Below are 15,272 nucleotides of genomic sequence, written 5' to 3'. Positions count from 1 at the left end.
TAGGTGTCCCAGACTATCATTTTCCCTGGCTGATCAGGAGAGATTATCCCCTACGAGGCCTGTGAGCTGGTATAAAACCTCTATGACAATCTTGTGTGTTCACCCCCAGACCTTGTTAGTTCGTTTACGGGTCGATTTGTTACTGGATGGTCATTCTGGTTGCGTTAGTAAGAGAATATGGGGCACCTTTTATTTAGTATTAATTTCCTCTCATTGTATTGAGCTGAACGTATTAGCTAGGGTTTTCAATACTCCGTTTTTCTAGTACTCCATGGATAACCAACCTTCTCATATTTTTCTACTTTATTTCAAGTGTCTTGTATTTTTGTGAATTTTAGAAAGAGTTGTTTTGGCTACTCGCAATTTATTACTGTAATATAGTGGCTTAGCTAAGCTACTTGTGTGATTGCTGTGATATTTGTAATCAGTGATCTTTGTCAGTTTAAATTGGGTTTATTTGATTCTTTATATTGTCGCCCATTAATACAATTAGCTGTTGGTCATACACCTGTAAAGCTATTACCTCGCTTTGATAATGGCGTTACTCTTGTTTTATTGACACCCCGGACAAATTGGGCACATATCACCGTGAAGAGTGTCATAAAAGTGTCGTTGACATATCGTGGCTTCGGCTATTCTCGAATTGTCTTATTGCTCAATCATATCTAGTTAAGCTTCTAGAGAAACCATCATTATAGCGGTTTTTTAAATTTTAAACCGACCATACAAATCTTTTCAGGCTAAAGTAAAATGTTGACAAATAATGTCTACTATACATGCTGGGCCGTTTTCCTTCGAGAAAAGCAAAAGTATTTGATTCAAGTATGAGTTTGTTAGAACATTTGTTCTGATTGATGTAAAGTGAACCATATTCCTGCCGAAAAGGTGTATGTCTGCGGATTTAAACCCAGTCTTAACTGGCCTAACCTTTCGTGTAATAGGTGTTGGGTATCGGACAATTGTCACATAAATGTATCTTTGTAAAGGCAGGACAAAGGGCTTTGTCGGTACGTTAAGGTGCATTGTACCTGATGGTAGATCAGATTGATTTGTAAGAGTGCAGAATGAGTACAAACTTCATGCCGCTTGCTTGATTATTTGTTGATGTTATACACCAATGATTTGTTAGAAAATGTTGCAGAAGATCTATTCATGAATAGGCCACCATCCGATAATGATGACATGAAATCACCAATCCAATTGCTGATTAATGAGAAGTCATCACCTCCCATAACGGAATGTTCTCGATGATATGTAAAATTGGATACTCGAAGCATGTTGGTTTGCTGATTGTTCAGCTTGACATAATTCAACATGAAGTGAAGACAGAAAACACATTGCTGCGAAATTAGTTTATTATCACGGAATAAAGATGGAGTGAAGCATCCAGTGGAAATGTGGAGGCATCCACTGAAATATAGAAAACTGTCTTATATTCTATACTAGCTTCAGGGTTGTGCTGCAATGATGACGACAAACAGATTTGTATAAATTACTTCTATAATAGACATTCTGGGCGAGTCATATATTGCTGCACATATATTTGAATAGCCACAAAGAACAAAGAAGATTTGTTTCCAGAAATGTTAAACACGTAAACATCCAGAGAATGTGAAATTGTTCTCAAGTTAAGCCTTCGGATTGAGAAGCAGCTAATTTTACTGTTAATGTTAGTTATAGCTATACAATGGTAGCTATGTCCACTATACCAACAGTTTCGCATATGAATTGATGAAACAAATCAGAAATGAAATCATCAAACTTGTTGTGATGATAATATATGCGTCAGTACCACGAGACTGATAATGTTGTGCATCTATTTTTAGCTTGACTGTGATGAAAGGGCTCGAAATCATGTGACGGTAACATGATCGCACCTGATCGACTCATATCGCTGAGCGAGGCAATATCACTATAAAATTAACAAGACATGGTCATTTGACCTATCCATGTCTTCAAAGGTAAGGTTTAATTTTAATGTATTCGGATCGTTACAAGTCACGTGATCAGAAATACTTATTAGGGTCTCGAAAACCCATAATATGAGGAAACATCATAATTCCTTGTTTCACACAATTTGAGTGGTCTGAATATTTGAGCTGATACATTGATACAAGTATATCTAGATACTGTTTTGAAACAGAAACATGTTCCATCCAATTTACGAAGAAATGATGGCTTCCGAATTATGTAATTTATGAAAGGCTTACCTGTATTAACCTGAACAGCAGGTATACGATCCCACAAACTCTGGAACTTGAAGATTGTCACATTCCTCGACCAGCGTCCCAGTACCACACAGTGAATCCACTAGGTCGTTGCGGACACATCGTTGTGTACATGCGGTTACTGTGAATCAATATGAGAAATTGGCCATCACAGTTTAACAATGATCACTCCCATTGTAAAAAGTTGTAACCCCTCAAAGGAACCTATAAATACCAGACTACAATGCTAGATAAGTGGAATAAAACAGAAAATGAGAATGATGTGAGATCCCTCTACATCGAAGTAATCCAAATGATCGGTCTTTTTATATATATTTTTTTTAAAATGCCTAAGCTATTAATATTGTTACATAACGTTATCGACGACTGACCAAGCATAAACACGCCAAAGTTTTAAAGAATTCATGCCATTACACATTGTAAAGCTCTAAATGTAAAGTCTGTTTAGCAAACAGACCAAAAATACACACAGAAAGTTTTGTCCGCGACTTCTGGCAGAGTTGGTCCAGACGGAGTGGTCGGTGGGATTGTAGGCGGCTCGGTTGTAGGGGCGTTGGTTGTTGCCTCAGTGGTCGGTGGGGTTGTAGGCAGCTCGGTTGTAGGGGCGTCGGTTGTAGCCGCAGTGGTCGGTGGTGTTGTTGGCGGCTCGGTTGTAGGTACCTCTGTTGTCGTTGTCGTTGGTTCAGGTGTTGTGATTGGCTCTGTCACTGGATCGACTTGACAGCAGTTAGAATAGAATTTTTCAGTCAGTTTACACATAAATCTAATGTAGTATCTGCGGAGGTAACTGGAACTTTTGCAATACCTGTCGTATCCTTTACACGTTAAACTAGCCCATTTTCGAGGCATTCGAGACATTGCCTGTTTGCACAAGGGGCTCCTATCATCGCTTGACTCACAGCGCTCATTGACTTTTCTGGCAAACCGACACACCAAATTTGTAGCCCAAAATCTGGTGTATCTGCTACTACAGAACTTAGAGACGGCAGCCGTTATGTCAGAGCATTGAATCTTCTTCAGGGCCGCCCGGAAAGTTCTCTGATCCTTCCTGCATCCGCTTCTGACAACCAGAACAATGCCTCTTGCATACCACAGTCTTCCCCAGTAGGTGTTGGAACACTCCGAATAGCTGCTGGCTACTCCGTACAACTCTTGGATGTCATCATCACCTACCTGCCTCGAGGAGGAAAGTGGGACTGAGCACGCCAACAGCAGAAGAACAACCACGAGATTCGTCATCTTTGATCCAAGGGACAAGCGGTGATGTGCTCCCGTCAACTCTTTCTTATATAGGCCTGTCCTGCAATAGATCTGTCTTATTGCAGCTGTCGATAGAAGTGATGGTGAACAATAACGTGTCAGAAGTGGGCAGTAATTGAGCACGAACTAAGGTTATTTACTAACACATATGGTCATTTTCTCGAGATCATTAGGGGTGAGAGAAGCCTCTAGCCTTGTGTAGTCATGTTTTGACGTCAATGATTAACTACTTATTTGGAACGAAGTGTCGGGGTACTAAAGTGTGAGAAATGTATGAAATTGACGTTCACTGCCATTGTTAAAACAGGTTCCTGAATCATCATCAATCGCTGATTGAACTACTTTGAATACACCTGTTCCGGCCATAGTTGAAGTCACGCACGAACATGGTTACAATAGACCGTTTGTACAATAATTAATCGTTATGATAATGCTTCAGTTACCCTGAATTTTATCTATTTCCTGACAAGCGTTGTGACCTCTAACTTCCCTCCATAAATATGATCACCAAGAAATGGAAACATATACGAAAGCGAGTGCAGTGAAAATGAGGAATACTTTATTCGATTATAGGCGTTCAAAGTAAATGTTGACAATATTCATATTCATTTGTCTTCTTGTAAGAAGTGGTACGTTTACTTAGGACACAGGTATGGTAATTGTGATATTTTATCATGACAAAGGAAAGGTGATTTCAGTTTCCTGAATGGACAGTATGGTTTGTGGACACGGCTTCTGATCACTAAACACTTGTACTTACAATGTAACTCAATCAGAAATAAGCATATCTGTTTACGGACACCACGTTTCACTGTAATATATTAAACTATATCTTTCCCTGTGAGGGGATTAACAGCTGTGTTGTGTCAGAAAACACATCAGGTGCCTGTATCAGGGCACACGTAAGGTGAGTGTCTTATTGCAACGGAACACAGAGGATGTTAATTTTTTAATAGGCATTACAGTTGACGTATGACAAAGTAGACACAATTTATGGATAACAACTAGCTGATGGAAGTGGACAGAATTCATTATGACTGTGGTCTTGCTGAGTCTTGCTTGACAACGGTATAGGGATCTGTACTGAAACGTCGTCGTTACAGTTGTTATCCATCAATTGTGTCTACTTTGACAGAAAAGGTGGATATCTTTTCCTTTCATGACACAAGTGAGGAATCTGGACTATTGGATCAGGACACAAGTATGTGACTGTCGTATTGTGTAAGAAAACACATTAGATAATATCGCATTGTATCAGGACGCATGTAAGGTGCCTGCCTTATTGTGTCAGAACGCGGGTGAGGATTACTATCTTATTGCATCAAAACACAGACACGTTGACTATGTTATTGTATACGGACAGAAGGTATGGTTACTGTCCTATTGCATCAGGACAATATCCAGATGATTGTCTTGTTGTACTTGGACACATGTAAGGCGACTGTATCATTATAAGTTGACTTTTCTTTGTATCAGGACAGACGTAAGTTTACCGTCGTTTTGTGTCAGGACAAATTGCAGAAAGAAAGAGATTTGTAAGATTTGTAAGAAAAATTTGTGAAAAGGCAACAACAACATCAGGAACATCATGATGACATTAAATCACCAATCGAATTGCTGATTCATCAAAACGTGTCACTTAGACTTTCATAACTAAATGTTCTGATGATAATTATGTGAAATCAGAGAACATTTTGGATACATAATTTAACATGAAGTTTCGATTTGTTGAGGTAAGCAAAGCACAAGAATTCATATCCGTCATTAAACAAACATTTACATTAAAATCCGTTCTGACACAGACATGTACACACACATATACCGCCATGATGTATACATGTACACACACATACAGAAGTATGATGCATACACGTACACACATATACCATCATGATGCATAAACTTAAACACACATATACCGCCCTGATGTATACACGTACACACACATACAGAAGTATGATGCATATACGTACACTCATACACCATCATGATGTATACACGTACACACACATTTACCGCCATGGTGTATAAATGTACACACACATACAGAAGTATGATGCATATACGTACACTCATACACCATCATGATGTATACACGTACACACACATTTACCGCCATGGTGTATACATGTACACACACATACAGAAGTATGATGCATATACGTACACTCATACACCATCATGATGTATACACGTACACACACATTTACCGCCATGGTGTATAAATGTACACACACATACAGAAGTATGATGCATATACGTACACTCATACACCATCATGATGTATACACGTACACACACATTTACCGCCATGGTGTATACATGTACACACACATACAGAAGTATGATGCATATACGTACACACATATACCATCATGATGTATACACGTACACACACATTTACCGCCATGGTGTATACATGTACACACACATACAGAAGTATGATGCATATACGTACACACATACACCATCATGATGTATACACGTACACACACATTTACCGCCATGGTGTATACATGTACACACACATACAGAAGTATGATGCATATACGTACACACATATACCATCATGATGTATACACGTACACACACATTTACCGCCATGGTGTATATATGGACACACACATATACCTCCATGATGTATACATGGACACACACATACAGAAGTATGATGCATACACGTGCACACATACATCATCATGATGTATACACGTGCACACGTATACCATCATGATGTATACACGTACACAGACATATACCGCCATGATATATACATGTACACCCACATACAGAAGTATGATGCATACACGTACACACATATACCATCATGATGCATATACGTACACAGACATATACCGCCATGATATATATATGGACACACACATATACTGCCATGATGTATTCATGTATACACACATATACCGCCACGATGTAAACATGTACACACACATATACCGTCATGATGCATACACGTACACACACATATACCGCCATGGTGTATAAATGTACACACACACATATACCGCAATGATGCATACATGAACACACTCGTATATCACCATGATGCATACACGTACACACACACATACCGTCCTGATGCATACATGTACACACACATATAGCGTTATGATGCATAAACCTACACACACAAACACACACATAACGTCATGATGCATATATGTACACACTCATATATCACCATGATGCATACACGTACACACACATATACCGTCCTGATGCATACATGTACACACACATATAGCGTTATGATGAATAAACCTGCACACACAAACACACACATAACGTCATGATGCATACATGTACACACTCATATATCACCATGATGCATACGCGTACACACATTTTTTCCCGCCATGATGCATGCATGTGCACACACATATAGCGTTATGATGCATAAACCTACACACACTAACACACACATAACGTCATGATGCATACATGTACACATTCATATATCACCATGATGCATACACGTACACACACACATACCGTCCTGATGCATACATGTACACACACATATAACGTCCTGATGCATACATGTACACACACACATACCGTCATGATGCATACATGTACACACACATATAGCGTCATGATGCATACGCGTACACACATTTTTCCCGCCATGATGCATACACCTACACACACAAATATCCGCATGATACATACACGTACACACATTTACCGCCATGATGCATAAACTCAAACACACATAGATCGCCATGATGTATACATGTACACAGACATATACCATCATGATGCATACAATTACACACACATGTAGCGGCATGATGCATATATGTACAAAATTTACAGCCATGATGCATAAACTTACACATACATATACTATCACGATGGATACATGTACACACATATATACCGTCATGATGCATACATGTACACACATATATACCGTCATGATGCATACATGTACACACATATATACCGTCCTGATGCATACATGTACACACACATATACCGTCATGATGCATACAGGTACACACACAAACACACTAATAACGTCATGATGCATACATGTACACACTCCTATATCACCATGATGCATACACGTACACACATGCATACCGTCCTGATGCATACATGTACAGACATTTACCGCCATTATGCATAAACTTATACACACATATACCTTCATGATGCATAAACCTACACACAAATTTACCGCCATGATGCATACATGTACACACACATATAGCGGCATGATGCATACAAGTATGCACATAGACTTGATGATGCATATAAGTAAACTCACATACAACGGCATGATGCATACACGCACACATATTTTGCCCGACATGATGCATACACCTACACACACATACAGTCATGATGTATATATGTACACACATATACCGACATGGTGCATACAGGTACACACACATACACCTCCATGATGCATACATGAACACACACGCACATGCACCTCAATGATGCATATATGTACACACACATATACCACCATTCTGTTTAATACACAGATATATAGATGTATACCGTCTTGATACCTGTAAACACGTATATCGTCATGATGCATACATGTACATCTATATATCGATGCATACATATAGTATATACATCTATACCGTCTTGATACATATATATTAACACGCTTACATTTGCACATATATACCGTCATGATGTATACATTTACACATGTATAACGTCATGATGTATACATTTACACATGTATAACGTCATGATGTATACATTTACACATATATACCGTCATGATGTATACATGTACACATATAAACCGTCATGATGTATACATTTACACATATATACCGTCATGATGTATACATTTACACATGTATACCGTCATGACGCATACATTTACACATATATACCGTCATGATGTATACATTTACACATATATACCGTCATGATTCAACATTTACAGATATATACCCTCATGATGTATACATTTACACATATATACCATCGTGATGTGTACATTTACACATAATTATCGTCATGATGTATACATTTACACATACATACCGTCATGATGTATACATTTACACATGTATACCGTTATGATATATACATTAACACATATATACCGTCATGATGTATACATTTACACATATATACCGTCATTATGTATACATTTACACATGTATACCGTTATGATGTATACATGTACACATATATACCGTCATGATACATACATATTGGTAAAAAAAAACAAAATTGCAAGATCACGCTTCTGAATTGAAATGGCAGGGACCGAATATTTGGTCTTAAAATTAAAACGAACGAAGAACTGATCTATGTCTGAATGTTCTGAATAGTGTGTATATAGAAGCTCTAGACTTTACCATGGCGATGTATGATCAATAGTCACATGATGGTGACACTATCGTCCTGGGGGATTTTAATGCAAATCTAGGCAAACATCGTATTTGCAGAGAGCTCACTGAAAGAACTCTCATTCGTATTGTTCCTGTGGACGACCAGTCCCAAATTACATTCTCGACAAAGTGTAATTCTTTGAGAACTCACATTGATTATGTGATTGAACATAGAGATTGCAATGTACCTCCCTTGTGTAAATGTGTGTCTGATCACTTGCCTATAGTAGCTTTGTCCAGTAAACACTGTGGCGCTTTTTTAAACAAGTTTAACTGGAAGAAAAGTTGACTTGATGCTATACCGGTATGATAACCATCTTCGAGAGACGTGCGTTGATATGTCATGTTACACAAAACCTGCAGAATATATCAGCTCCTACAACGACATTATCGTGCAGGCACCCGAAGATTCATCAAACAGAAAACCGTGCTCGGATATCGCTCGTACCTAACGCGGTATTGGAAAAGAAACGGCTTGAAATCTCTCAATGATGAAATGAGACGAAAATCTCACAATATTGATGATGTACATTATAGAAAGGACAAAGACGCTGAGTGTAAATTCCGTAAATACCATCGTAGATCATAAAAAAACCGCTCTCTTGTCGATAAACTGTGAAAATATCGAAAGCTGCTGAAGTGGACATTAGCGAATATGCAAAAGTGAGCAGACGCTTATCGAGACAGGATAGATCAATGTCAAACTTGTCTTTTAATGAGACTATTTAAATATGCCGGGGGATATATGCTCAGCGTTTAGCATGTACTTTGCTGATTCAGCTACGTCTGTAGTGTCTGATTGTTTTGATAATCCTTTGCGTTTGATGTAGAATTATGGAAATTATTGACATATCTTCTGATTCGGACATGCTTCATTCACCTCTATCCGATGCTTCCACCTCGCAAGAGATTGTGTGTGATGTTAAATCACTGAATACGGGAAAATCCCCTGGTCCAGATTGCCAAACTAGCCAGCTCCTTAAACGTGCTGGTAGAACATTATTTGGCCATTTAACTACAATGTTCATAGATCATTATTTGGTAATTTAACTACTATGTTCAATGCTATAATTAAATATGAAGGTATACCATCGTATTATAAAATAGGTAAGATCTTACCAATTCACAAAGGCAATGGTAAGAGTAAGTCTGACCCCAACAATTACAGAGGGACTACGTTAACATCTGTCCTCAGTACGCTGTTTTGAGCGCCTTCTGCTTTTCAGAATTGAAAAGTGTGTAAACAGAAAGCACGGCAAACCTCGGAGTTTTTGCACGTTTATGTACGAGTGTTGATATATTCGATAATCAAAAGACACGAGGGTGAGAATCTCCATAATTTTTGCCATTAAATATTGTACTACCACGCTATCGGGTACTGCCATTGTGATTGCTTAGCAGTTTTTCGTATGTTTTTGTAAAGTTTGTCAATTTTATAAGATAATTGTTTGTTGCACAGAATTCTGGGTTAACGTTATTGTTTCAATATGGAATCGACACCTAACAACATATATTATTATCACTGACTTCTGCTATCACCACTGTATGTGTATTTGACACTGACCCCTGCCATCACATTATATATTGCCACTGAATATTGTATTTCCATTCTCTTGTGTACTGCCATTGTAATTGCTGTGTAGTAATTTGTATTGATTTGCAAACTTAGTTTATTTTGAAATACAATAATTTGTTAGTTGTACACCATTTGTCGGTTGTTTGTTGGTTTTACAGTAAGTGTTCTAGTCTTTTAAGTACAGATTTCTAGGGTAACATATTGTGTCAATTTGGGAATCGACACGTCACACATATAAGATATAAACAACTCGTGGTCGTTGTTAATCGTACAATAAAACACTGCAGGGTTAAAAAACCACTCGGTGCTGCGCTCCCTCAAGTAATTTATTGTACTGTAAACAAGGACCACTCGTCGTTCATGTCTTAAATATACCGTCATGGTACAAACACCTACACATAAATAGACTCATGATAGATACATGTAAACGCATATACCCTCATGAGACATACATGTGCATATATATCTCATCGCGATTTACAACAATATAGCGTCATGAGACATACATGTACACATATATAACGTCGCGATTTACACACATATAGCGTCATGAGACATACATGTACACATATATAACGTCGCGATTTACACACATATAGCGTCATGAGACATACAAGTACACATATATAACGTCGCAATTTACACACATAAAGCGTCATGACACATACATGTACACATATATAACGTCGCGATTTACACAAATATAGCGTCATGAGACATACATGTACACATATATAACGTCGCGATTTACACACATATAGCGTCATGAGACATACGTGTACACATACATGTATATAACGTCGCGATTTACACACATATAGCGTCATGAGACATACAAGTACACATATATAACGTCGCGATTTACACACATATAGCGTCATGAGACATACGTGTACACATACATGTATATAACGTCGCGATTTACACACATATAGCGTCATGAGACATACATGTACACATATATAACGTCGCGATTTACACACATATAGCGTCATGAGACATACATGTACACATATATAACGTCGCGATTTACACACATATAGCGTCATGACACATACATGTACACATATATAACGTCGCGATTTACACAAATATAGCGTCATGAGACATACATGTACACATATATAACGTCGCGATTTACACACATATAGCGTCATGAGACATACGTGTACACATACATGTATATAACGTCGCGATTTACACACATATAGCGTCATGAGACATACATGTACACATATATAACGTCGCGATTTACACACATATAGCGTCATGAGACATACATGTACACATATATAACGTCGCGATTTACACACATATAGCGTCATGAGACATACATGTACACATATATAACGTCGCGATTTACACACATATAGCGTCATGAGACATACATGTACACATATATAACGTCGCGATTTACACACATATAGCGTCATGAGACATACAAGTACACATATATAACGTCGCAATTTACACACATAAAGCGTCATGACACATACATGTACACATATATAACGTCGCGATTTACACAAATATAGCGTCATGAGACATACAAGTACACATATATAACGTCGCGATTTACACACATATAGCGTCATGAGACATACATGTACACATATATAACGTCGCGATACCTACATGTACCCATATTTATCATCCACAACTACCTCCCACAGGACATATCGCTTGGGTGAGATGAAATTGCACCACAACGCTTTGCAGACCTATTGTGTCGTCATTGGTCACTTCTGCCTCTGCTACTGAAGCTGTTAAGCAGTACTTTTTACACTAAGACACTACATATTACTGTCTACAAACGTTTATCAACTAGTGTTGATATATTTGATGTAAAAAAACACTCGGGTGAGATTCTATATATACCGTCACGATTTACACACATGTATACCGTCATGATGCATTCATGTTCATACATATTCTGATTATACCTACATGTCCAAACATAGCGTCATGATACAGACATGTCCAAACATAGCGTCATGATACATACATGTACACACATAGCGTCATGATACAACTGCTATGTTGTACAGCTTTAGCTGATGCAAGGAACACCCTCTATGAACATTTATTTGACTCTTTAAACCTCGAACAATACATGCGTATTGAGGACTGTGCAGATGACGAAGTCAAACTTGTGACATTGCTAGGTGGTATAACCCCTATTGTAGAGGATATGAGCCTTGACAGATGGGCTGAATTCATATCTTCTGTATCACGAGACATAAGCTCCTGGAACCTGCGATCACTGCTCTATCTATAGACAGTATATCTCATACCAGGACCAGGACATGTAAAAATTCAGTATTGCCAATTTCTCTGCATAATATAATGTTCGTGTAAATATGCTGCGTTAACATGATTCCAAATGTATATCACTCTCCGAAATTAATGGAGGAAATAAAGATCATTCATTCATTCATACATGTACACATATATAACGTCGCGATTTGCACACACATAACGTCATGAGACATACATGTACACATATATAACGTCGCGATTTGCACACACATAGCGTCATGAGACATACATGTACACATATACATGTATAACGTCGCGATACCTACATGTACCAAATTTTATCATCAAAAACTACCTCCCACAGGACATATCGCTTGGGTGAGATGAAATTGCACCACAACGCTACCGTCATGATACAAACACCTACACATAAATAGACTCATGATAGATACATGTAAACGCATATACCCTCATGAGACAAACATGTGCATATATATCTCATCGCGATTTACACACATATAGCGTCATGATACATATATGTACACACATACCGTCATGATGCATTCATGTTCATACACACCGTCATGATACATTCATGTTCATACATACTCTGGTGATACCTACATGTACACACATAACTTCATATACGTCACGATAGAAGCATGTAACATACATGTATGTATCAATGTTACCTACATGTATACATCTATATGAAGACATATATGTAAACAGTATACAGTCACGATACATACTTGCAAACAAATATACCCAAATATATATGATATATATACGTTGATATTACTCTGCAGTAAATAATGTAGATAGAAACCTTCGAATATTTTAAAAGAATTTAAAGTGCAATTGGTTAAAGCTTCCTTAGAATTCAATGTCCATCTATTCGTAAGCATCGCACCTATATAACGTACCTGAACAGATAGGTGAACAGCGAAGTACGCACGAGAAACGTGGGGACTCTTCTACACCCCATATATATATGTACAATTGCGTATAACATTATTATCAGCCACCTCATTCTATTGGTGGACTCTCACTTCACCCACAGTAATAAAACAGATGACGACGTCTGTGTGTTGACAATGGAGCTGAAGGGCAGGTGAGGTACCCTGATGTAACCTAGCGTTGCATCTATTGCCTAACCAGATCAATGCAAACTGATTCAGAGTAAGCTTTATGTCGAGCAATGTTTCGGAAGTTCCAGACTTTGATGTCAACATTTCACAACTTTTGAGAAACAATAGAGCATGCTCTTTTCGAGACGATTTTAAGTTGTTTAATCGGGGTTCAAGGTCTCCCGGTATTTTTTTCGAAAGATGTGGAGGACATTTCTAAATTTGACGCATCAGTGACAAAACTTATGTCCGATGTAATTCCCTGTTTTCACTTGTACCATATGTTCCCGTGTTCTTGTAGGTAAACACTTGACAATGCATGCGTCACTGATCACCGGTGGGTGCCAATTTTTCGCGACACCTGGTGTCATGACTATTAGATGGTGGTTCATAGACAGATGGTAATGATATTGTCGCAATCGTACAATGGACACTTCTTTTTGTAGAAGTGTCCTATAATTATGGAATTGTGATTGTCGCATTTATTTACCAATTTGAGGTAGTTGGTTTGCCCACTTTAGTTTTAAATCATTAGCTTGAACTCAACTGAGTTAAATATACCATTCGCTTATATTTCGATTTTAAGAAAGACTTTGGCGTTTACGCCTGAAAAGCAACAGATGAACAATCAATGGAAGTAATATTGTTTCGTAATGTTATTGACAACAGCAGCAGTACACGGCTTACATATACTACGCAAAAGAAGTTAAGACCACCCGATTGATTGATTTCACTGTGCATACGTGCATGCATGACAGACTAACTATAGTAATATTAAAGAATCGTCTTGACATGTGATGAGGTGAGGTGAAATTGAGTTTAACGTCGCGTCCACGATTATTGCACTTATATAGCGACGTGCATGCACGTGTGTGTGTGGCTGCTTGTACTAGTCCGGACTGATGCCGATTTATAGTGCTAGCTCACTGAGATACCATGCCGCAGTTTAACATGAACACCCCACGCAGACACAGTATACTGACTCCGAGCCGACCAGTCCTTGTTTTAGCCCCTTAATGCCGAGCGCCAGTGCCATCAACAACAAGTGCCATCTTTTAACGTATTTTGGTATGACGCGGCCGGGGATCGAACCCCGAACCTTCCGGGCGGACGCTCTACCACTAGACCACGGAGGCGGTCCATCTTGACATGACCAAAATGAAGGTGATTGTTGTGCTTATTGGTCTAATAAAGCTTAAGCCGTGAAGAAATACCGTGAATGTTTTATGAATGAAACTGTAAGAGAGTGAATGCAGGTAAAGCCTCTTTGAACATCATTTTAATCACATCACGATTTGTGTGGGAAGCTCGGAGTGGTGCAGGTCTTAGACGCGTCCCACTTTTGTGATATCCAACAGCAAGTGAGGGGTAGTGGGGTAGCCTAGTGGTTAAAGCGTTCGCTCGTTATGCTGAAGACCCGGAT

At 38.4% G+C, this 15,272-nt stretch overlaps 1 protein-coding gene across 1 annotated transcript; it reads right to left on the bottom strand.

The window, feature by feature from the left end:
• Window positions 1–1,337: 1,337 nt before the first annotated feature.
• LOC124129718 lies at window positions 1,338–13,691 on the bottom strand. Its single transcript, XM_048380586.1, has 4 exons — window positions 13,646–13,691; window positions 2,699–3,528; window positions 2,211–2,349; window positions 1,338–1,410 (listed from the first exon to the last, which is right to left on the bottom strand). Exons 2-3 carry the CDS (start codon window positions 3,465–3,467, stop codon window positions 2,216–2,218), a joined length of 903 nt encoding a protein of 300 aa, XP_048236543.1. The 5' UTR covers window positions 3,468–3,528; window positions 13,646–13,691; the 3' UTR covers window positions 1,338–1,410; window positions 2,211–2,215.
• Window positions 13,692–15,272: the final 1,581 nt, after the last annotated feature.

Source organism: Haliotis rufescens, unplaced genomic scaffold (genome assembly GCF_023055435.1).
Source record: "Haliotis rufescens isolate VD_foot unplaced genomic scaffold, xgHalRufe1.0.p SCAF_31, whole genome shotgun sequence".
NCBI classification, from domain to species: domain Eukaryota; kingdom Metazoa; phylum Mollusca; class Gastropoda; order Lepetellida; family Haliotidae; genus Haliotis; species Haliotis rufescens.
The sequence above is the reverse complement of the archived record's forward strand: the minus strand, read 5'-3'. Positions and strand labels throughout refer to the sequence as shown.